Source organism: Macaca fascicularis, chromosome 7, assembly GCF_037993035.2.
Source record: "Macaca fascicularis isolate 582-1 chromosome 7, T2T-MFA8v1.1".
Taxonomy (NCBI): domain Eukaryota; kingdom Metazoa; phylum Chordata; class Mammalia; order Primates; family Cercopithecidae; genus Macaca; species Macaca fascicularis.
Genome location: NC_088381.1, coordinates 49112414 through 49136725, shown reverse-complemented (window position 1 = coordinate 49136725; position 24312 = coordinate 49112414). Strand labels below are relative to the sequence as shown.

General features: G+C 47.6%; 1 protein-coding gene and 1 long non-coding RNA gene across 24 annotated transcripts in view; one reads left to right on the top strand and one right to left on the bottom strand.

The window, feature by feature from the left end:
- Positions 1–17036, top strand: part of CELF6 (CUGBP Elav-like family member 6) — a 35767-nt gene extending 18731 nt beyond the window's left edge. For 5 of the 22 annotated variants that reach the window (XM_045395688.3, XM_073996209.1, XM_045395689.3 and 2 more), the window contains 10 exons: positions 10915–11043; positions 11152–11231; positions 11400–11543; positions 11663–11795; positions 11883–12032; positions 12240–12302; positions 12552–12632; positions 12719–12862; positions 14388–14543; positions 15429–17036. In XM_045395688.3, the coding sequence (XP_045251623.1) occupies positions 10915–11043; positions 11152–11231; positions 11400–11543; positions 11663–11795; positions 11883–12032; positions 12240–12302; positions 12552–12632; positions 12719–12862; positions 14388–14515 (1052 nt within the window). In that variant the 3' untranslated portion in view covers positions 14516–14543; positions 15429–17036. Of the gene's footprint in view, positions 1–3418; positions 3504–8887; positions 8956–10914; positions 11044–11151; positions 11232–11399; positions 11544–11662; positions 11796–11882; positions 12033–12239; positions 12303–12551; positions 12633–12718; positions 12863–14387; positions 14544–15428 lie in introns of all 22 variants that reach the window. The other 17 variants (XM_073996207.1, XM_045395686.3, XM_065547398.2 and 14 more) reach the window with 9 other exon arrangements.
- On the bottom strand, positions 1587–22892 carry LOC123574452 (uncharacterized). 2 transcript variants are annotated; one of them, XR_010587821.2, is made up of 3 exons: positions 22735–22892; positions 7972–8068; positions 1587–1771 (listed from the first exon to the last, which is right to left on the bottom strand). It is a non-coding gene; the product is annotated as an uncharacterized lncRNA (long non-coding RNA). The 2 variants fall into 2 exon arrangements; XR_010587820.2 differs by lacking the exon at positions 1587–1771 and adding an exon at positions 6495–6674.
- Positions 22893–24312: the final 1420 nt, after the last annotated feature.

The window sequence follows — 24312 nt, the reverse complement described above, 5'->3', positions numbered from 1 at the left end:
CAGCCTTGAACCCCCGGGCTCAAGTGATCCCCCTGCTTCAGACCCCCGAGTCGCTGGGACTACAGGTGCATGCCACTACGCCCAGCGAATTTTTTGTATTTTTATTTTTTGTAGGGACAGGGTCTCACTTTGTTGCCCTGGCTGGTCTCAAACTCTTGGCTTCAAATGATCCTCCCACCTTGACCTCCCAAAACGTTGGGATTACAAGCAAGAACCACTGCGCCTGGCCCCTGTTGTATCAATTTTAATAGTTATTGGTAACACTTGTTAATTCTATGCCTACAATACAATTAATATTAGCAATACATCAGGATCTGTCTGATGGAAGATGCCAAGGTCCTTTTCTGTCATGGCCATCCCCTGCAGCCTTGGCGACACTTTTCTCAGAGTACCAGAGGTGCATCTGGGTCTTTGTGGAATATATTATAGCAGCCTTTTAATGCATTCCAGTGAGTTTGCATAAATTCTGTAGCTAAGCTCCACGCTGTTCCTATACTCCACACTCCAGGCCTATATTTTACATACTGTAGCAGCTACACATTGAACAGTACTCTATTAAAGGAAAATGCATCCAACTTTCTAAAATGAAACTATCTCCTAACATACATTAAATACACATAGTGTCAAAAACTTTTCCCTCAGGGCTGGGCGTGGTGGCTCACACATGTGAGCCACCTAGCATTTTGGGAGACCGAGGCGGGTGGATTGGCTGAGCTCAGGAGTTCGAGACCAGCCTGGGCAACACAGTGAAACCCTGTCTCTACTAAAATACAAAAAAATAAAGAAATTTATGATACTAGAAAAAAATAAAAAATAAAAATAAAATAAAATACAAAAAAATTAGCTGGGCTTGGCGGTGTGTGCCTGTAATCCCGGCTACTTGGGGGCTAAGGCAGGAGAATCGCTTGAATCCAGGAGGCGGAGGTTGCAGTGGGCAGAGATCGTGCTACTGCACTCCAGCCTGAACAGAGTGAGACTCCATCTCAAAAAAAAAACTTTCCCTCAGCATTTGTGTGTATTTGAACATGAACATTAAAATGTTTGTATGGGTAAAAATTCAAGTTTCATGTATTTTTGTTGTTGTTTTGTTTTGTTTTGTTTTTGAGATGGAGTCTCACTCTGTTTCCCAGGCTGGAGTGCAGTGGCATGATCTCGGCTCACTGCAAGGTACAACTCCACCTCCTGGGTTCAAGAGATTCTCCTGCCTCACCCTCCTGAGTAGCTGGAACTACAGGCACCTGCCACTGCACCCGGCTAATTTTTGCATTTTTAGTAGAAATGGGGTTTCACCATGTTGCCCAGGCTGGTCTTGAACTCCTGACCTCAAGTGATTCACCGGCCTCAGCCTCCCAAAGTGCTGGGATTACAGGCATGATCCACTGCGCCTGGCCTAGGTTCATGTATTTTTAAAATGTTAACCACAAATTATATGAGGTCAGAAATAAGGATCCCCACATCCCTCAGACAATGGTAACTAAATAAGTCTGTTATATTTGCTGTTTAGCATAGGGACTGTAGCTGATTTTTCCTCACTTACATTTTCTCTAGTTTGGAAACACCAATAAGTTAAACTGTAAGTACCGATCTTATAGGAAAAGTATTTTTTAGTCCTAAAGCAAAATATCAAAAATGATTGAATTGTATATTCTTCCTCTTTCAAATTTCATAGCATAGAATCAATACATAAATCACAGTGGTGATTGCTCTGCTTGTTCCACTTCTCAATTTGGCTGTATCCTTTGCTCAGCAAATATTTGTGTATCCAAGATGCCTAAGGTACAGAAATAGGTTAGGTAATCAATCCATGCACTCTTTTGACTTTAGTTATTTTCTTTTAACGTTCAAACTTAAAACATGCTCTGAGGATTTTAAAATATATTTTGAGGCATCTCGTTTTTTAATCCTGTAATTTGGTTCAATTCAAAAGCCAATTATCTGTTATCCAATTAACCCTCCTATCACTATCTTATAATTGCTTAAGTAATTTCTGCCTGAATTTGCAAGGGTTTGGTTAGATGTCAGCCTGGATTTTGAGTATAACCATATATGCATATATGACTATCTTACCAGCAGAGCCATTTTTCTTGGATTTCGCGGTAGAATTTTCAGAATTTCATAGTACTGGGACATATTCTCTGGCCTAAATCAGAAATAGACCTTAGCAACAACTATTCTGTCACAGTCAGTTGACAGTCATATCTGTTATTGGTCCTTAGACTAATTTAATTCTAAAAAGTATTTTCCAACTAAGATTGGATCGGTTTCACCCGTACTACTTGACACTTTCCTCACGTTAACTCTTCACTTCCTGAAATGCATTCTACCCCCAAAGGTAATGAGAGGTGCTTTCCTTAGGCTTGGCTCAGAGCAGATCACCCAAAGCTGATTGTCAGAACGCTTTTAGGTGTACAGTTGCTAGAGCTAAGTACATTCACATTGTGTAACCAATCCTCAGAACTTTTTCTTCTTGCAAAAACGGAAACTCTGTATCCATTAAATGATTCTATATTTCCCCCTTTCCTTCAGTCTGAACCATCATTCTATTTATTTCTGTGAGTTTGACTACTCTAGATACCTTATATAAGTGGAATCATACAGTATTTGTCCTTTTGTGACTGGCTTATTTCATTTAGCCTATCTTCAAGGTTCATTCATGTTATAGGATGTGTCCGAATTTCCTTCCTTTTTAAGGTAGAATAATACTTCTTTGTATGTGTATACCACATCTTGTTTATCCATTCATCTGTTGGATATTTGGGTACCTTCAACCTTTTGGCTTTTGTAACTAATGTTGTTATGAATATAGGTGTACAAAATATTTCTTCAAGATCTTGTTTTCCCAGGCACAGAAAGACAAACACTGCATTATCTCACTTACGTGTGGAACTTGAAAAAGTGGAGCTCAGAGAAGCAGAGAGTAGGATGGTGGTTGGCAGAAGTTAGGGGCATCATGGGGGGTTACAAAGGGGAGATGTTAGCCAAAGGATAGAAAGTTAAACAGCAGGATGTAGTTTAACAGAAGGATGAAATTTTAGTGATTTACTGCATAGCATGGAGACTGTAGTTAATAATAATGCAATATGCATTTCAAAATTGCTAATAGAGTTAAATCATTTTCACCATAAAGAAGTGATAAGTAGGCAAGGTGAAGAATATGTTAATTAGCTCCATTTAATCATTTCACAATGTCTACATATATCAAAGCATCACACTGTACCCCATAAATATATACAATTATTATTGGTCAATTGAAATAAAAATATAGATTAGTTTTTGAAAAGACCCTGCTTTCAGTGTTTTTGGATATATTCCCAGAAAAGGTATTGCTAGATCATATGGTAATTCTATTTTTAATTTTTTGAGGAACTGCCATACTGTTTTCCATAGCAGCAACACTATTTTACATTCCTATCAACAGTGTGCAAGAGTTCCAATTTCTCCACATCCTCGCCAACGCTGTGATTTTCTGTTTCTTTGATAGCAGTCATCCTAATCGGTGTGAGGTGGGTGATATCGCATTGTAGTTTTGATTTGCATTTCCTTAACAATTAGTCATTTTGAGCATCTTTTCTTTTGTTTGTTGCCCATTTGCATTTCTTCTTTGCAGAAACGTCTATACGAATCCTTTGCCCATTATTAAATAGAAGGTTTGGTGTTTGTTGTTGTTGTTACTATTTAGTTGTACGAGTTCTTTTTTTTTTTTTTTTTTTTTTTTTGAGGCAGAGTCTCACTCTGTTGCCCAGGCTGGAGTGCAGTGGCGCGATCTCAGCTCACTGCAAGCTCCGCCTCCCGGGTTCACGCCATTCTCCTGCCTCAGCCTCCCGAGTAGCTGGGACTACAGGAGCCCGCCATTGCGCCCAGCTAATTTTTTGTATTTTTTTTTTTTTAGTAGAGACGGGGTTTCACCATGTTAGACAGGATGGTCTCGATCTCCTGACCTCGTGATCCGCCCGCCTCTGCCTCCCAAAGTGCAGGGATTACCGGCGTGAGCCATCGCACCCAGCCACGAGTTCTTTATATATTCTGGATGTTAACCTCTCATCTTGATATGTTGTTTGCAAATATGTTCTCCCATTCCAGAGGTTGCTTTCTCATTCTGTGGGTTGTGTCCTTTGATGGACAGAAGTTTTTTAGTTTTTTGTTTTTGCCCTCCAATATACCCTTGTTAAAGTTTATAATTTTGATGTAGTCAGTCCAATTTATTTATTTTTACTTTTGTTGCCTGTGCTTTTAGTGTCATATCCAAGAAATCATTGCCAAATCCAGTCATGAAGTCTTTTTCCTCTCAGTTTTCTAAGACATCTATTGTTTTAGCCCTTACATTTAGGACTCATCCATTTTCATTTAATCTTGTGTTTATGGTGAAAGGTAAGAGTCTAACTTCATTCTTTTGCATGTAGATACCCATTTTTCCCAGCCCCATTTGTTGAAAAGACTGTCCTTTCCTTATTGAATGATCTTGTCTCCCTTGTTAAAAATCATTTGACCATATATAAGAGGGTTTATTTCTGGGATTTGTGTTCTATTCCATATGTCTATATATTTATCTTTATGCCAGTACCATAGTGCTGATTGCTATAGCTGTGTAATACGTTTTGAAAACAGGGAGTTCTTCTTCTTCTTCAAGATTGGTGGGTATTTGGAGTCCCTTGAGATTCCGTATGAATTTTAGGATGGATTTTTCTATTTCTGCAAAAAATGCCATTGGGAGTTTATAGAGATTACATTAAATCTCTAGATCACTTGGAGTAGCATTGACATCTTAGCAATAGTAAGTCTTCTAATCCATGAACACAGGTTGTCTTTTCATTTATTTGTGTCTTCTTCTTCTTTTTTTTTTTTTTTTTAAGACAGAGTCTCACACTATCACCTGGGCTGGAGTGCAGTGGCGTGATCGCGGCTCATTGCAACCTCTGCCTCCTGGGTTCAAGCAATTCTGCCTCAGCCTCCTGAGTAGCTGGGATTACACGCACCCACCACCATGCTCAGCTGATTTTTTGGATTTTTAGTAGAGATGGGGTTTCACTATGTTGGCCAGGCTGGTCTCAAACTCCCAACCTCGTGATCTGCCCACCTCGGCCTCCCAAAGTGCTGGGATTACAGGTGTGAGCCACTGTGCCTGACCTCTTAATTTCTTTTAGCAACATTTTGTAGTTTTCAGTGTATGAGTCTTTTTTCTTTTTTTTGAGACGGAGTCTGGCTCTGTCGCCCAGGCTGGAGTGCAGTGGCTGGATCTTGGCGCCCGCCACCTCGCCCAGCTAGTTTTTTTGTATTTTTTAATAGAGACGGGGTTTCACCATGTTAGCCAGGATGGTCTCGATCTCCTGACCTCGTGATCCGCCCGTCTTGGCCTCCCAAAGTGCTGGGATTACAGGCTTGAGCCACTGCACCTGGCCCAGTGTATGAGTCTTTCACCTCCTGGGTTAAGTTTATTCCCAAGGATTTTATTTTATCTTATCATTTATTTATGTATTTTGAGACTGTCTTACTCTGTCACCCAGGCTGGAGTGCAGTGGCTCAATCTCGGCTCACTGCAAACCTCCACCTCCCAGGTTCAAGGGATTCTCCTGCCTCAGCCCCTTAAGTAGCTGGGATTACAGGTGCTTGCCACCTACACACGGTTAATTTTTGTATTTTTAGTAGAGACAGGATTTCGCCATGTTGGCCAAGCTGGTCTCAAACTCCTGACCTCAGGTGATCCGCCCACCTCAGCCTCCCAAAATACTGGGTTTACAGGCATGAGCCACCATGCCCAGCCTCCAAGTATTTTATTCTTTTCAATGCTATTGCAAATAGAATTGTTTGCTTTCATCTCTCTCTCTTTTTTTTTTTTTTTTTTTGAGATGGAGTTCACTGTTGTCACCCAGGCTGGAATGCAACGGCACGATCTCGGCTCACCGCAACCTCCGCCTCCTGGGTTCAAGTGCTTCTCCTGCCTCAGCCTCCCAAGTAGCTGGGATTACAGGCATGCGCCACCACACCTGGCTAATTTTGTATTTTTAGTAGAGACAAGGTTTCTCCATGTTGGTCAGGCTGGTCTCAAACTCCTGACCTCAGGTGATCTGCCCGCCTTGGCCTCCCAAAGTGCTGGGATTACAGGCGTGAGCCACTGCGCCCAGCCTTTTTTTTTTTTTTTTTTTTTTTTTTTTTTTGAGACAGAGTCTCGCTCTGTCTCCCAGGCTGGAGTGCAGTGGCGCAATCTCAGCTCACTGCAACCTCCACCTCCCAGGTTCAAGAGATTCTCCTGCCTCAGCCTTGCAGTCGCTGGGACTACAGGCACATGCCATCATGCCTGGCTCATTTTTGCATTTTTAGTAGAGACAGGGTTTCACCATGTTGGCCAGGCTGGTCTCGAACTCCTGACTTCATGTGATCTGCCCGCCTTCGTCTCCCAAAGTGCTGGAATTACAGGCGTGAGCCACTGTGACTGGCTTTTGCTTTCACTTCATTTCATTTTCAGATTTTTCATTGCTAGTGTATAGAAACGCAACTGATTTTTGTGTGTCGATTTTATTTCTTGCAACTTTGCTGAATTGGGTTATTTGTTCTAACAGTTTTTTGTGTGTGTGGAATTTAAGTCCCTCCTGATGCCTGTCACATCTGGCCAGGAGACTGCTCATCCTGGCTACTTCCTTCCGTCACTTTCCCCGTGGCTTCTTATGCTGCAGTCGTCACTAAGAGTATCAGGAGAGAGTTGCTTTGCTATAATACAACTATTGCCACCAGCAAGACTTTCTGGGTTGGCATTTAAACCGAAAAATGGACCAGTATTTTTAGGATGTGTCTGGTAGTTGGTACCCCAAGGCTGGACCTTTCCCTACACTGTCCCTACAATCATTACATTTCACCAACATGGAGGTGATTTGGTGTGAGTGGCCTAGAAACCAGAAACTTGAACACTTCAGGAATTTCTTTGGAGCAACTTGAGGCAGAGGCTCCTTCCTTGAACAGCATCCTGGTGCCCTTTCTGAAGAAGCAGTCTGGACTGATTCTGCTATGATTACTGGGATGTCAACCCCATCATTTGCCGCATTCGAATCCCTGACCTATATGACCAGCTGCACAAGGCAGCTTCATGGAGATGGGCCTCTGGGAGCCTAAGCCACTTGTTTTGGATTCAAAAAGCTTTTGAGGCCGGGCGTGGTGGCTCATGCATGTAATCCCAGCACTTTGGGAGGCCTAGGCGGGTGGATCGCCTGAGGTCAGGAGATTGAGACCAGCATGGCCAACATGGTGAAACCCTGTTTCTACTAAAAAATACAAAAATTAGCCGGGCATGGTGGCGTGTGACTATAATCCAGCTACTCAGGAGGCTGAGGCAGGAGAATCACTTGAACCCGGGAGGAGGAGGTTGCAGTGAGCTGAGATTGCGCCATTGTTCTCCAGCCTGGGTGACAGAGCAAGACTCAGTCTCAAAAAAAGAAAAACAAAAAACATTTGAGAGAAGATCAAGCAGTACACATCAGTTGCCAACGGGAAAATGCAATTATACCATTCAACCATATGGCTTTCCAACTATGTCTCAACTCTACACTGATGCTGCTTTCTAATTCCTTCCAATCCAGGACGGTTGAGCCTCCATGTTTGATATTCCCATCTTTCTAGGATCCTACCCACCACTAATGGGATACTTTTATTCAGACATTTCTGATTTGCCTCTTGTAGCATCCACTTTTTACCAAAATGATAGAATTTGACCTAGAGGAAATTGAATTATTTGGGCTATATCCCATCATCATCTCTCTCTGGAGGCAATGATCAGCCATCAGAACCTTTAGATCTGTGGGTTTGGGGGGCTACTCTTAGGGGTCCAGCATGTACTTCTCTTTGACTGGGTCTCTTAAGAAACTTATCCCACCATTTCTGGGTCACCTGAGGCTCATGACCACTGTGACCCAGCTTATCCTCCTGTCAAACACAATCAAGGTCCCTGTAAAGTGGCAAAGACGATACCAGCATTTAAGGTGATACCTGGGAAACAGGAGCCTAGAGCCCACCCCATGGTAGGTACTCATTTCCATTCCAAACTCTGTACATCCCAGTAGTCCAGAACCATAGGGTCAGTACCCTGAAAGAGAAAAGGAAAAAAAAATTCTTTTAGATGGAGTTTCACTCTGTCACTCAGGCTGGAGTGCAGGGTATAATCTCGGCTCACTGCAACCTCTGCCTCCCGGGTTCAAGCCATTTTCCCACCTCAGTCTCCTGAATAACTGGGATTACAGGCATGTGCCACCATGACTGGCTATTTTTATATTTTTAGTAGAGATGGTGTTTTACCATGTTGGCCAGGCTGGTCTCAAACCCCTGACCTCAAGTGATCAGCCCACCTTGGCCTCACAAAGCGTTGGGATTATGGGCGTGAGCCACTGTGCCCTGTTGAAAATTCTTAACTTGTGAGATTCTCACTGGAAAAGACGATCAGAAAATTTCATGGGTCATGACATGAGTTTGAACTGACCCCCATCAGCAGAAAAAGCAACAAGAGGCAGAGCAGATGAAGGATCAGATCACCACTGTCAGTACAAACCTCTTTTCTGTCTTATGGGCTCTATCTCAGCCTGTGATGTCTCTCTTCCTACACAGGGCTACCTGGATTCTGGTCCATGTGGTATGACATCTTATCTGGGTGCCATCACCATTTTTCAGACCCTACCCAATGACACAGCTCCACTACAAATTAGGGCATTGTGAAGCCCCCCTTGGAACTATGAAGGCCCTAGACTCTTCTCCAGCCTCTCCCAGGCCTTCTGCAACCCAAAATAACTTAGAACAATGGCATGATCTTTTGCGGTTTCATTCTCTGGCCAAATGAGCCCATTTTCCAATGTCAAGGCAAAGCCATCAGGTTGGTCAAGAGACTCATGAAAGACCTTTCCTGTCTTCTCAGGCTCCCGAACAGGATGATCTCAGATCCCCCCTCATACACCAGCTGGAACTCTGTACTCTATCTTCTAGGTCAGTAATTTCAAAGGGCTTTCCTTGGAGCCCCTCTAGGGTGTATTAGGGGAGGATCAAGCAAGACGAACTCCACCCCTCCTTTTCTGGCTTCAGTCACAGCAGTTTCTACTTTTCTCTTACATTTTGAGCTTCATCCTAATATTTATGTTAGAACAATGTATTCCACTGATTTTTCAAAAGGTTGGGAAACCAGTGGTCTGTTCCAAGGGCACTATTCTATGGTTGACACCCGCAGAAGCAAAGCACACCCACTGGGTTGTACTCTCACCACAGAAGGTCAGTGCTGAGACCTTCTTTCCTCCATCAGAATTCCAGCCACAAGTCCATTATCCATCCCCTCCCCAAGGATCATCAGGTAGTACCTCTCTGGACAGAGGGCAGAATTTTGCTAAAATACATTCTGCCTGCCTCTTATGAACTGCAGCCCCTGCCCTCTACACTGACATAGCATCGTCAGACAGACAGACACCTCAGGATCCCCAGGGCAGCCTAGGCCAAACCCACCCACCTAGGCCACCCACACCACCTGGGTGACATATGGACACACACATAGTCTTGTTGGAGATTTCTCCCCTGCTAACTTCAGTCAGTTCTGAACAGTCTGTTCTTCCTTTGTTGTCACCCAGGCTTCAGTCTATGACCCCCCCACTTGCCTTGTTTCCCCTGCACTCAGAATCCAAGGACCCCCATCTGCCTAGTCAAGCTGGTCAAGGAGTAGAACCATTTAGGATGGGTTTTCCTGCACTCCAAGCTCTTGAAGATAAAGCCTGAAGCCAGTTTCCTATCCACTCCTTCTCTCCCAACTTGTATTGTCCCCTACATGATCAAGCCCCATCCCAAATTCAGAGATTTACCTTGGTGCAGAGTAAAAAGCCAGACTTTAACAGCAGGCTGAACCCCTCTACCCCAGGCTCCCAGAGAGTGTTCCTGAGGCCTAACTTGCTGGATGTGCAACAAAACCCTAGTTTCCAGCCCCAGCTCTCCAGTTTTCTTCGAGGTACACAGGCCCAGCATGCCTTTCCTGCATTTCTGCCACTCCCATAAAAAGGGTGGACACAGGGAGGAATCAGACTGGTTCTCTGATGGCAATCCAGGTCTACAGGCAGAACTTTTTCTCTAATAGCATGAACATTTTGGAAGGCATTAAGGGCAAGAGGACAGGGGAATCAGAGGGAAGGATACAGAGACGGCACGAGAAGCTTGCTGAAGGGACAGGGTGGTGGAGGTGGGAGTTAAGGAAAGGGGTCAGAGGTTCAGCAACTGTAGTAGGGAAAATGCTAATGTTGGAGGCTCAGGAAACCAAGGTCCTGCTCTCTGTAGGCCTTTGGGAGGAGCATCCAGGTTGGATGTGGTGCAGAGGTTAAGGATTCATCATGCCAGTGCTCAGTGCCTAAAGATGAGGCAGTAGGATGAGAGGACTGTTTTGTGTGCTATTTCTAAATCCAGAACCCTCCTTGATATGAGCAGGAAGGGGCATTGATTCTAGCCAGCACTATCAGGATGACCAGCAAGGATGTACTTCTCTTCTCTGGACCCAGTCTGAATAGAAAGGCTTTCTCTGAGCACCCTCTTCCTTAATACTACAGAAATGGTCCGAAACAGCATTTCCCGAACTCTAAGAACAGAAAGGTCAAACATGTAAAACCATGCATATAGGGCTCTACCCAGTCAAAGATATCAAGACTGCATCACTCCCCACAAGAGCAGCCCTGAGACTCTCTGGGTTTCCCCAGGACCCAGGTTTTCCTGAGGGAAAGCTGAGCTGAGCTCCCTTCTCCAGATCCTTTCCCCAGATCCTGCCCCTTAATGAAAACCAACCCTGGACGCCCAGGGCCTTCTCACTCTCTCTGCTTCCCAGAGTGAGACTGGTGAGCTACCTTCCTAAGTTCCTCGGGCTACTCTTGGGGGATCTAGGAAGACTTGGGGTCCCCAGGTCATTCCTGGCTTTGTCCCCAGAGGACCGAAAGCTGTTTGTGGGGATGCTGGGCAAGCAGCAGGGTGAGGAGGACGTCAGACGCCTGTTCCAGCCCTTTGGCCACATCGAGGAGTGCACGGTCCTGCGGAGTCCTGACGGCACCAGTAAAGGTGACCTGAGCTGACCCCGGGATTTCCTGGTGACCCTTCCTCACTCTGGGCCACATGACTCTTTGGCCTCTGTGGCCTGAGCCACCCGCTCCCTCTGTCCTGTCCCAGGCTGTGCCTTTGTGAAGTTTGGGAGTCAAGGGGAAGCTCAGGCGGCCATCCAGGGTCTGCACGGCAGCCGGACCATGGCGGTGAGGGCGGATTCCCCGGGCTGAGGGTGAGACCAGTGGGATGGGGACGGGCTTCTCCTTCCCGAATGTGCTCGGTGCCCCGCGAAAGGACCTGATGGGGAAGGCGCTCGGCCCCGGGCCGGGGCCAGGGTCAGAACCGGTCACCACGGTCTCCCCTGCCCTGCCCAGGGCGCCTCGTCCAGCCTCGTGGTCAAGCTGGCGGACACTGACCGGGAGCGCGCGCTGCGGCGGATGCAGCAGATGGCCGGCCAGCTGGGCGCCTTCCACCCCGCGCCACTGCCGCTAGGGGCCTGCGGCGCCTACACCACGGCGGTAGGTACCGGGCACCTGCGTGCAAGGGCGCGCAGGTGGGTGGGCCAGGCCTGGGGCTGGGAGCACGGGCAGCTGACTGCCCCTTGGCCCTCCACTCTCGCCCATCTTTCCTCCCAAAGATCCTGCAGCACCAGGCGGCCCTGCTGGCCGCGGCACAGGGCCCAGGCCTAGGCCCGGTGGCGGCAGTGGCGGCCCAGATGCAGCATGTGGCGGCCTTTAGCCTGGTGGCTGCTCCTCTGTTGCCCGCGGCAGGTAGGGTGCCCAAGGACTGGGGCGCGCCTGGGAGGGGCCGGGCGGGGCCGGGCGGCGTCCTGACTCTCCGACCTCTTCCGCCATCAGCAGCCAACTCCCCGCCCGGCAGCGGCCCTGGCACTCTCCCAGGTCTTCCGGCGCCCATCGGGGTCAATGGATTCGGCCCTCTGACCCCCCAGACCAACGGCCAGCCGGGCTCCGATACGCTCTACAATAACGGGCTCTCCCCTTACCCAGGTGGGCCCCCCGCTCCGCCCAAATCCCCCCGAAATGGAGTGGGGAGCGGGGGGATGGGGGGTAGGGCCTGGCTTCCCTGGGAAGAGATCTCCCTCCTTCCCTGCTGCCTCTCACAGCCAACGTCCACCTCCCACACTCCCTGAGCTTCTCACCCACTCCGCTCGCCTGCTTGCCTTCACCGTGGGCCTTGCGCCCCTCTCTCCCCAGCCCAGAGCCCTGGCGTGGCTGACCCCCTGCAGCAGGCCTACGCTGGGATGCACCACTACGCAGGTTTCACTTGGCGCTACGCGGCCTGGGGGAGGTTGAAGGGCCCCAGAAAGAAATAGGGAGAGTTGTGGGGGATTTAGGCTCTGTTCCGAGGAGTTGATCCTCCCATCTTCTCCTACCCCCAGAACGACCTCTCTTGGGGTGAGGGTTATGGTGGACTGGGCTGAATTGGTCAAAAGCGGCCAGGCACTTGGGGCCCTCCTTGGGGAAGGGCTCCTGGGGATTACTGCCCACTCCCACCTCTGTCTCCAGCAGCCTATCCGTCGGCCTATGCCCCAGTGAGCACAGCTTTTCCCCAGCAACCTTCAGCCCTGCCCCAGCAGCAGAGAGAAGGTGAGGGACTGGGGGCTGGAGAACAGAGCCTGGTGGGGCTGGACTCAGGGTCCCTCCCCTGAACCAGCCTGCTACTGTTCCTGCAGGCCCCGAAGGCTGTAACCTCTTCATCTATCACCTGCCTCAGGAGTTTGGTGATGCGGAACTCATACAGACATTCCTGCCCTTTGGAGCCGTTGTCTCTGCTAAAGTCTTTGTGGATCGAGCCACCAACCAGAGCAAGTGTTTTGGTGAGCTGAGAACCTACCCCTACGCCTCTCCCACCTCTGACTATAAAGGATTCCCTACAAGGCCGGGCGCGGTGGCTCAAGCCTGTAATCCCAGCACTTTGGGAGGCCGAGACGGGCGGATCACGAGGTCAGGAGATCGAGACCATCCTGGCTAACACCGTGAAACCCCGTCTCTACTAAAAATACAAAAAACTAGCCGGGCGAGGTGGCGGGCGCCTGTAGTCCCAGCTACTCCGGAGGCTGAGGCAGGAGAATGGCGTAAACTCGGGAGGCGGAGCTTGCAGTGAGCTGAGATCTGGCCACTGCACTCCAGCCCGGACTACAGAGCAAGACTCCGTCTCAAAAAAAAAAAAAAAAAAAAAAAAAGGATTCCCTACAGACCCTACGATTGTCCTTCCATAATGCAGTGATTTCCTGAGATTGAATGTATGGCACAAAATGGGGTCACAAACCAGTGATGGGGCTAAGCTTAGGCTAAGAACAAGCCTTGGTCAGGCAGGGTGGCTCATGCCTGTAATCCCAGCACTTTGGGACGCCAAGGCAGGTGAATCACTTGAAGTCAGGAGTTTGAAACTAGCCTGGCCAATATGGCAAAACCCCATCTCTACTAAAAATACAAAAATTAGCTGGGCGTGGTGATGGGTGTCCGTAATCCCAGCTACCCAGGAGGCTGAGGCAGGAGAATTTCTTGAATCCGGGAGGGAGAGTTTGCAGTGAGCTGTGATGGCACCACTGCACTACAGCCTGGGTGCCAGAGCAAGACTCCATCTCAAAAAAAAAAAAAAAAAAAAGGCCGGGCGCGGTTGCTCAAGCCTGTAATCCCAGCACTTTGGGAGGCCGAGACGGGCGGATCACGAGGTCAGGAGATCGAGACCATCCTGGCTAACACGGTGAAACCCCGTCTCTACTAAAAAATACAAAAAACTAACCGGGCGAGGTGGCGGGCGCCTGTAGTCCCAGCTACTCGGGAGGCTGAGGCAGGAGAATGGCGTAAAGCCGGGAGGCGGAGCTTGCAGTGAGCTGAGATCCCGCCACTGCACTCCAGCCTGGGCGACAGCGAGACTCCGTCTCAAAAAAAAAAAAAAAAAAAAAAGAACAAGCTTTATTTCAGGTTTACCTGGGACGACAATCAGGTGTCCACCGGGAATGTGGCCAGCTAGGTCAGAGCTTTGGAGTCTGGCCAGGGCAGGAGGAGTTTGGTTCTGAGACCAAAGATCCCCTCCGACTCCAACTATGTTCTGAGGACCAGAATGGGAGCTGTGGAGGGAGACAGCCAACCCATGCCAGGAAAAACACGGAAACATCCCGATCAACACACTGACCCTGCACACACACTCAGAGTTGCCTCCTATCCTTCCAAGAATCACACCTTTAGGAATCTCAGGCCGTCTGCCTGTGACTCTATATCCATGTGTGTATGCAAATAGTGGAGGGGTATGTGTTTGATGGAACTGGCCGGAGGGGGCTGGGTCAGAGGCCCTGCCAGGCAGAGTTCCCAGCTAATCTCTTTGCCCACACCCTCCAGGGTTTGTTAGTTTTGACAATCCAACTAGTGCCCAGACTGCTATTCAGGCAATGAATGGCTTTCAAATTGGCATGAAGAGGCTCAAGGTCCAGCTAAAGCGGCCCAAGGATGCCAACCGGCCTTACTGACCTGCTCTCACCGACCAGCCACAGAAAGGTGAGTCCCTGATGGACCCCAGGTAGATGAGGCCTGAGTGATGAGGCCCTCCCAGCTTTGATGGTCCTCCTTTTGGGACCTTGGAGGCACCCACCTCTGAGAAAGTCTGGGATAGAGAAAAGAGCCGGGAGCTAGGAGGAATCCTCAGATGGTGACTTTGCTTTTCCTTCAATCCAAGGAGATCAATTAGACAACATTCCTGCCCCGTAGTCTAGGAGACATAATCAGAGTCTTTTCTGCCTGGGGAAGCAGTTCTACTCCAGAGATAGCCAATGAGAGTACGTAGGGAGGGTCCGGGAGGCTGGAAAATGAGACTAGAAAAGTCGCTCTGGGCCAGTTTTCAAGAGTCTTCAGGCCATGAGTTTCGACTTTATCCTGAAGATGAGAAAGAACCGTTGAGGAGCTTAAGCAGAGAAAGGACTAGAAGTAAGGGCTGAGATAATGGCAGTGAACGTGGAGATGGAGGAAGAGAAGCAAACATGCTTCAGAGGTTGGAATCTGCAGGGCCTGGTGGGTGATGGAGAGAGAGATGGGCCAAGTTCTTCTACATTTTTGGCAAGGTCATGGGTCCATAGGATGCTGCCTGCAACTTTTAGAGATTTTCTGTCTCAGAAGGCCCACATGGCCCTGCCTCACTTTGAGCTACCCCAGGAGCCTTCTGGAGGGGATGTGGGGTTGGGGTCTTTTGCTCAGGACTCAAGTCTGGCTTCAGTGGACTGGGCTGCTGCCTGGGTCCTGCTGCAGCCCTGCTCCTCAGGAAGAGAGGTCCAGCCACTCACCTGAGATGTCACTGATGGGGGCAAGCTGCTCTTCTGGTCTTGCCCTCCAAGGTGATTTTTGCCTTTTTTCTTCTCTCTCTCTTTATCAATTAATACACAACAACAGAAACGGAAGAGTGAGAAGAAAGGAGAGGAAAAGCACAGAAACGCTTGAGCAGCCCTTCCCAAAGGAGCAGCTGCGGACAGACGGAGGTGGATCGGACCCAAGGCTGGTGCCTGGGGCTAAGGCCACTCTAAGGATTGTTTTTATCAAGTGGGTTGTTCTGTGCCTGCAGCATAGAGCGCAGGCTGGCAGAGCAACTAGGGCTGGTGAAGAGTGACTGTCCAGGGGAACCAGCAGAGGGCGTTGGGGGTGCCAAGGGCTTCTCCACAAGGGAAGCCCAGATTCACTTCTTACAAAATCATATCATTCCTTAGAGTTTAGGGACCAAAGGACTATTGCTTTTTTAAGAATATATATATCTATATAAATTAAAACAAAGAAACAAACAAAAAGACAAACAACAAAAAAAGACAGTATAGAGTCTCATAAAAGCTGCCTTTAAATATCCCTAGGAGACAGGGTGAAGGAGACCCTTGACAGCCCCAGCCTAGGCAGAGGGAGGCTGTGGAAAGATTGTTCTGTGTCTCATTCCCTCTGAAGCCACTCCCCGACCCTTCCCTTTTAAAAATAATTAAGGATTTGAGGTCTAGGCTCATATGCAGGTAATGAGAAAGTTATAGAAGCAGTGAACCCACAATCCACAATCCTCAAACTCAGAGTGCATCCCGGAAGAGGCCCCAGGCGGAGCTCAGGTCCGCCCTGGCCTTTGCCATCCCAGGAGGCCCCCTAGCCAGCAAGAGTGGGACTGCCTTTCCTGTGGAACCACTGCTTCCCCAGGCAGGAAGAAAGAGGGAGTTCTGGCCACCTGAGCCTTTCCCTTGCCAATCCAGGTAGACAGAGGCCCTGCCTTTGGCTGAGCTGAGACACCTCTTGTTTCCCTTCCCCTTGAACCAGTCCCAATGTCCCCTTGCTCCAGGCTACCTTCTGTCTCTTAGTCTAAGTTTGCCCACCTGTAAAGTAGATTCAGGATATCTGTATAGGGCTGTGACAACAGACTTGGAAGGTTTGCTACTGTATATACTGCCATTGAGAAGGGGAAATTTTTCAACATGTAGAAGCTTCAGAATTAGAGGTCCCTCTTTACCCCGGACCTGAGAGGAAAGTAGATGTTTTGCCAAAATACTTCTTCATTCCTTTAAAAAGTACATCTTTCCTATGCAAGAGTGTCTCACATGTGCTTAACCGAGGTGCTTCTAGTTGGTGAGCAGTGTTGAGCTTAGAAGTGGTGTGTGCTCTGTCTGTCTGTCTTTGTCTGTCTGTTGTATACAGTGGGTGCCATATAAAGCTGATCAATGGTGGTGCTTCCTGCCTGCTTCTGTGAGATGGGCAAAAGATTCAGCTTAGAACACCATGACTCACCTTGCCTTGGTCAGTCTTTCCTGGGCCTGTAGGGCCTTGCACATATTTTTCCCAGGAGGATTTCCCCTCCACCCCACAGACATGGATCAGCTTAGTCTGAGGCCCCAGCTGTGTGGGGTCACTCTAATCCCCAGATGTTGCTGAGGCTGAAGGCCTCTGATCTGATAACATGTCAGATAGTAAAAGATGTGGGGGTGGGGTTGGAGGACTCCTCCTTCATAACAGTTTCTAAGAAAACTTGTTCCCACCTGTTCTTCTGTCTTTGACTCATTTTTGGAGGGAATGGGAATGAAACATAGATCTGGCAGTAATATTACCAGGTAAGTTGTGATAGACATCCACAAATATTTTCCAACTGAGAGAAGAACCAGAGGGTATATGTACACCAGCACAATGCTGATACCCAGAGTGACCATCCTGGACACAAACAGAGACACACAGTACCTGCACCCTCAAACTGATATTCACATGGAGGCACAGAGTCCTCTCAGGCTAGGTGCTAAGCACTATGCTACATGTTGGGGCTCAGGCATGTTCCAAGTACTCAGAGTCAAGGGGAACGAGAGACAAATAATCCAGTTACAATGGAGGGCCATAGAAGGTCTGTGCTAGCAAGAAGGAGAGTACCTAATTCAGACTTTATTGGTAGGGGAGGTCTGTGAAATACTTTCTGAAGGAGATTAAGAAGGGGAAAAGTCTTCAAGGATGAACTGAGACATTTGGACAAAGCCATTTAGACAGCTCCATCATTTTGAAAAATTATCTTTATTACCAAGAAATAATAGTAATTACCATTTATTCAGTACCCGTTGCGTGGCAGATAATGGGCACAAGATAAGACCCTTTTCCCATTCCTAACGCTACCCTGAACCTTACCATTACTGAGTCATGTCAAGACACTTGAACCAAAATGATATTTAAAATATCTTGCTTCATACTTTACAGTATGGGCTAGGGACTGGCAGACTGTGTGGTTCCAAAGCTTCAGGGTTGACATGGTCTAGATTAGGGGTTGGCAAACGATGGCTTGTGGGCCAAATCTGGTCTGTGGCCTATTTTTATATGAACTACCAAACTAAGAAATTTCTTTTACATTTTTGAAGCGTCATCAAAACGAAACAAGAAAGCGAAACAGGGACCATATATGGCCCACACAGCCTAAAATATCTATCTTGTTCTTTAGATAAAAAGTTTGCTGACCCCAGTAAGATCATGGAAGACTTATATAATGTCTGATGAGTTTGAACAATATGGTGTTTGTGTCTCTCTGTGTGCATGTATTAGTCTGGACCTTTTCAGTTGCAAGTGTCAAAAACCCAACTCAAACATGTTTAGGCCAATTGGAATTAATTGGTTTACATAACTGATAAATCAAAGGATGTATCTGCCTTGAATCATGGCTGGATCTAGGGGTTCAAAAGATGATGCCTCCATCTCTTGGCTCCCCTTCCTTCCATATGTTGGCCTCATTAGTTCCTCATTAAAATCCCAGGGAGGACTTTGACCAGCTTTGGACACATGCCCACCACTAGGATGGAAGAGTAGGCCACCATAATTGACAACTTCATCAGGACTGTGTGGAGGGGGAGAAATGGGTCCTGAAGGAAGAGATGATGAGCAGATAAATAATATGCATCCACTATATCCCACCCTTTATTGCATCCACCTATACTTTTCTTGACAGACATACAATTTCAAAAATGTGCCTGCCTGAGAATGCAATAATCATAGACCCAACAAAAACCACATTCACCTATTTCCCAATGGGAGATAAAACAGAATCACATCCAGTTGCTTTATTGAGTCCTCAGTCCAGGGTCCCTTGGTGATGGGCAATTCTTGCTCAGGTCTGGATATGACTTCTTAAGATTTTGCCATCTATGGGTAAAAGATAAACTTAGCTACCCCATACTTGTCCTATAACCAAGGTAAAATAATGGAGAGAAAGAGGATAACAATTTGTTTTAAAGAGATGGGGTCTTGCTAATGTTGTCCAGGCTGGACCTGAACTGCTGGGCTCAAGCAATTCTCCTGCTTCAGCCTCCTGAGAAGCTGGGACTACAGATACACACGACTGAATAATTTTTAATTCTTTTTTTAAATTAAGATGGGGACTTGCTATGTTGCCCAGGCTAGATTTGAACTCCTAGGCTCAAGTGATCCTCTCACCTTGGCCTTCTGACTAGCTGGGACTATAGGTGCATGTCACTGCACCTCGCTATAACAGTTATTTTAAAACCTTCCATTTGGAATAGGGGAGAGGAGAATACAATGGTCGCTAATCTACAGTATATAACACATCCTTCTGGACAGTGGAGTGAATTTCTTGTTCAACAAAACCTATTGTTTTTGGTCCTTTCCACTGGGAAATGTCTCCTTTGTCCGTTGTTCTTTATGCACATCCCTGAGAGGATGGACCTTTGGAACTGAAGCATCCCACTTCCCTTTTGACATGGTTTTGAGTTATTTATTGAGACAGTCTTCCTCTGTCGCCTAGGCTGGAGTGCAGTGGCGTGATCTCAGCTCACTACAACCTCTACCTCCTGGGTTCAAGTGATTCTCATGCCGCAGCCTCCTGAGTAGCTGGGATTACAGGTGCCCACCACCACACCTGGCTAATTTTTATATTTTTAGTAGAGATGGGGTTTCGCCATGTTGTTCAGGCTGGTCTTGAACTCCTGGCCTCAAGTGATAACACCTCCCTTGACCTCTCAAAGTGCTGGGATTACAGATGTGAGCCACTATGCCCAGCCAGTTTTGGGTTTAAAGGTTGCCGTAGAGATTAAGCATTCCCAGATCCTTGTTTGTCAGTTGTGAGGATTCTATGATTCGTGGGCTTTTTTTTGAGCTGGTAACCATCATGAGGGATCCTTGATAATGTCCTGCTCCGTGAGTCTCAATCTAGCTCATGTGGTTTCTGCGTCTTAGCACCAGGTCACACTTTGGCCATTCCCCTACCCCTCAGCTTCATGGTTTCCATAATGGCCTGTCCAAGGTGGTAAGTCAACCTTAATCTGCTCACTACCCCCAAAGAGAGATTACCTATTCAACACTTGGCCAACTCACGCTCCAGTGAGCTTGGTCTTGGCCAGATAGTCAAAATCCCTGAGCAGTACCGGCTTCTAGGCCTCAAGCCCCAAGGAGATGCATAGGACAGGATGGAAGCAACCAGTCAAGTACTCTTGGGCCAGCAACCTGCAGCTTGCTCTACTCCTCCAACTCTGGCCGTGGCCCATTATTACCCTGAGGCCACATTGTTGAAAGACTGCTCAGGGGAGTCTATCAGTTGACACTGAATTTTGGGGGCCCTCTGAGAACCTCTAGCACTTGGGGGCTCTGGGCAGAGTCTTCAGCCTCCAGCAGAGCCCCTATAATGAATTTCTTTTGCTGGATGCAACCTGGGTGTCTTGGATGTAGGGAGAAAAGTCCTCTGGTCTGAGATAGGACTGGTGACCTCTGACCTTGAAGCAGCTCTGGTTCTGCTATGTCCTCTGACCAGACCTGGGGGCTCACCCTGGCCTCAGTGGAGCAGAACATGCATATAATACCTTCCAAAGGAGGGTGCTGTGATGTGGAGATCACAGAATCTCACTTGATCCTTTCCAGCTTGGGCTGTAATCTTTGAGCAACCACTGTCCTGATTGCACTTGCCTCCATCATGACATAGCCAAACCCAGCAGGGACTCACAGGCTGTTTCTGGCCTCTGGGCCTCATTCATGGCTAGTATATTTGCACAATTATGTTACACAGCCCTGTATTATTTGGAAGAAACCGCATGAGTTCAGGGAGCTAAGAACCAATGTGGGCCATTCTGCTGACCTTCCAGCCTGCAGCCTGAGCCAGCTGGGATTTGCAAAGAGGTGGCCAAGTCTGTGCCAAGTGCAAACTAAGAAGGGGCAGAGGGCCACACTTTTTCTCCCTAGCCCTAACTCCAGACACAGCTATTATGGCAACCTCTGCCCTCTAGAAGCCTGGGCTGGCCAAAGCCTTTAGCTGACCATCTGTAGAGGGGACTTTGAACTTCCAGACTCTGGCCTCCTGCCCTCTAGTTGCCTAAAAGAATAGAAACTCAGAAGACAGAACAGGCCACAAGCTTTTGGCCTGGCTTTTCCCAAGGGATATCTTAGGTGCTCAGCAGAAAATGCAAGAGAGTAAAAAGAAAGCCTGTGGAATGGGCCTCAGCCTCCTGGGGAGTAGTCCCAAGATGGCCTGACCCAGTGACCTGACACTGGATTCCCGAGAGGAAGCCAGCAGTCTGGGCTGGATTCCCTGCATTTGAGTAGGGAAGCTCAGCTGCATCCTCAGGTCCTTTATGTTACCCCACTGTTGGGACTTCGTGTAGCGATGGGGGCTTTGATTTTGTCTCCGTATCTTAACCCAAGTACTCTAGAAAGCAGACTCTGAGGCAAGTGCTGACATTTTGCAGGGAGGTGGAAGTCCAGGATGGTGAAAGGGAGAAGAGACGAAGGCAATGCAAGATGATGCAGTACTGTGCTGGCCACCACTTCATATGAGCCATTAGGAGAGAGCAGATCCCTTGTCGGGCTTGTTTGCCAAGCACATAGTGTTTGCAAGGAGAAACGGCACCTTGGGGCAGTTCACCAAGGGGAGATTTGAGAAGGAATTAATGCTTCTGTTCCCCTCTTTTCTCCTGTTTTCTGTTGGCCAAGATTGTACCCCACAAGGAGCTAACTCCCCTGCACTTCTCAGTTGCATCATTTGCTCCCTGGGTGGCTGTTGGGAAGTTAGCTCCCATGGTCTGCTGTGTGGCATTTCTACTATAGACGTGGAAGTAGAAGGGCTACTTAGCACAGGCAGGGTGCCAACCAAGAGAGAGAAAGAAGGAGGTGGCTTAGGGAATCCAAGAAGGTGCATGAAGTGCGTGCCCAATACATCCCATTCTCTCCCACAGGATTCACAGCCAGAGTCCCCAGGCACCAGAACCCCCAACACTGTCTGAATTCCAAGCCAAATACATCTTATTTAATTTGGGGGTGTGGAAAGGGAAGCATTCAGGTATAGCTTGGAGGATCAGAATTCTCCCCTTTTTTTCTGGAACTTCCCAGACCCTAAACTCACTCCAATATCTCCTACTGGATTTTCCACCTCTAGGCCTTTGTTCTTACTCACTTTAGTTTGGGGCAAAGGATTTGGCCCTTATAGTCTATAAGATGCATGATTATATGACCTTTAGCACCCTGGATTGCTGGTCAAAAGCAGAAAAGGCAGCGGGGCAAGTGCCTCATGCCTGTAATCCCATCACTTTGGGAGGCCAAGGTGGGCGGATCACCTGAGGTCAGGAGTTTGAGACCAGTCTGACCAACATAGTGAAACCCTGTCTCTACTAAAAATACAAAAATTAGCCAGGCGTGGTGGCGCGTGCCTATAATCCCAGCTACTCATGAGGCTGAGGCAGGAGAATTGCTTAATCCCAGGAGGCGGAGGTTGCAGTGAGTCAAGATCACGCCATTGCACTCCAGCCTGGGTGACAGAGAGAGACTCTGTCTCAGAAAAAAAAAAAAAAAAAAGGCAGAAAAGTCAACTCTAAACAAAGCTGTATACTGTTCTGATTCTGCCAGCATGGAGGAGAGTCAAACTGGAGGACCTTACTGAAAATCTCAAGAAGAGGTCAACATACTCCAACATCCAAGCTTTTTTTTTTTTTTCCAGTGCATGTTGGAAATCTCCACTTTGATGGATACATGACTTGAATCTCAAGATAAAATAGACGATCATTTAACCAGCTGGTTTGATACCAAATAGCAGGGATTTCCAGTTCCCCAGCCAAGTGGGGATCTCCACGGCTTCAACTTCACTTCAGTGCCATCAATTCCATACTTCATTCCATTTCTGTATTAGGTCTGATTTAATAGCAAGTTATAGGAACCCAGGCAAACCAAGACAAACTTAAGCAAGATGAGAATTGAGAAATGTGGTGGTATTACTGACCTCAGGCAAGGCTGATCTCAGGGGCTCAAACAATGTCATCAGGTCTCTCTCATTCCACTTCTCAGAGCTCTGCTTCTCTTTATGCCTTGGCCCCATTCTCTGTCCTATGGCAGGGAGAGCTGGGTGTCGGCAGCTTCAATCTCATATCCTCTTAGTACATTAACCTCAAAAGCAAGAGAGCTTTGAGCAGAAGATTATGGTTGGCTTTGCTTAGGTCACAAACCCACACCTGAACTAATCACTTTGGTCAGGATGATGGAGTCCTTTGCCTGACCTGATGGGTCATGCATCCATTTGTGTGGAGTAGAAGGGGCAGGAGGTAGCATTGTGATTGTCAGCCCCACTAAGTACCAATAATTACAAAGTATAAAATATGCGTCCGGGCGCGGTAGCTCACACCTGTAATCGCAGCACTTTGGGATTGCTGAGGCGGACGGATCACCTGAGGTCGGGGGTTCGAGACCAGCCTGACCAACATGGAGAAACCCTGTCTCCAATAAAAATACAAAATTAGCCGGGCGTGGTGGCTCATGCCTGTAATCCCAGCTACTTGAGAGGCTGAGGCAAGAGAATCACTTGAACCCAGGAGGTAGAGGTTGCAGTGAGCCGAGATCACACCATTGCACTCCAGCCTGGGCAACAAGAGCAAAACTCCATCTCAAAAAAAAAAAAAACAAAAAAAAAAACAAAGCAAAAACAAAAACAAAAACAAAAAAGTATGTCCTGCATGGCCTATAAGAATGTATAATATGGCCGGGCGCGGTGGCTCAAGCCTGTAATCCCAGCACTTTGGGAGGCCGAGACGGGCGGATCACGAGGTCAGGAGATCGAGACCATCCTGGCTAACACGGTGAAACCCCATCTCTACTAAAAAATACAAAAAAAAACTAGCCGGGCGAAGTGGCGGGCGCCTGTGGTCCCAGCTACTCGGGAGGCTGAGGCAGGAGAATGGCGTAAACCCGGGAGGCGGAGCTTGCAGTGAGCTGAGATCCGGCCACTGCACTCCAGCCTGGGCGACAGAGCCAGACTCAGTCTCAAAAAAAAAAAAAAAAAAAAAAAAAAAAAAAAAAAAAAAGAATGTATAATCTGGCCAGGCTGGAGTGTAGGATGCATGTGAGGGGGTGGTAAGAGTCCAATAGGGTCATATCTATAGAAAGGGTGTATTTATCCTGAGAGTAGTAGAGAGACATTGAAGGGTTTTATTTTTATTTTATTTTATTAAAATAAAATAAAAGGCCCGGCCCATTGAAGGGTTTAATAGAGGAGTGACGTGATCAGATTGAGTTCTAGAAAGATCCCCTAAGCAGCTAAGTGGAGAATAGATTGGAGGAATAGATACTGGATAAGGAGTCTATTAGGAGGCAAATGCAATAGTTCTGGTAGGGAGGAATAGGAATATAAAGGAGGGATTGATTTAAGATGTATTAATTTGCCGGGCGTAGTGGCTCAAGCCTGTAATCCCAGCACTTTGGGAGGCCGAGACGGGCAGATCACGAGGTCGGGAGATCGAGACCAACCTGGCTAACACGGTGAAACCACGTCTCTACTAAAAAATACAAAAAACTAGCCAGGCGAGGT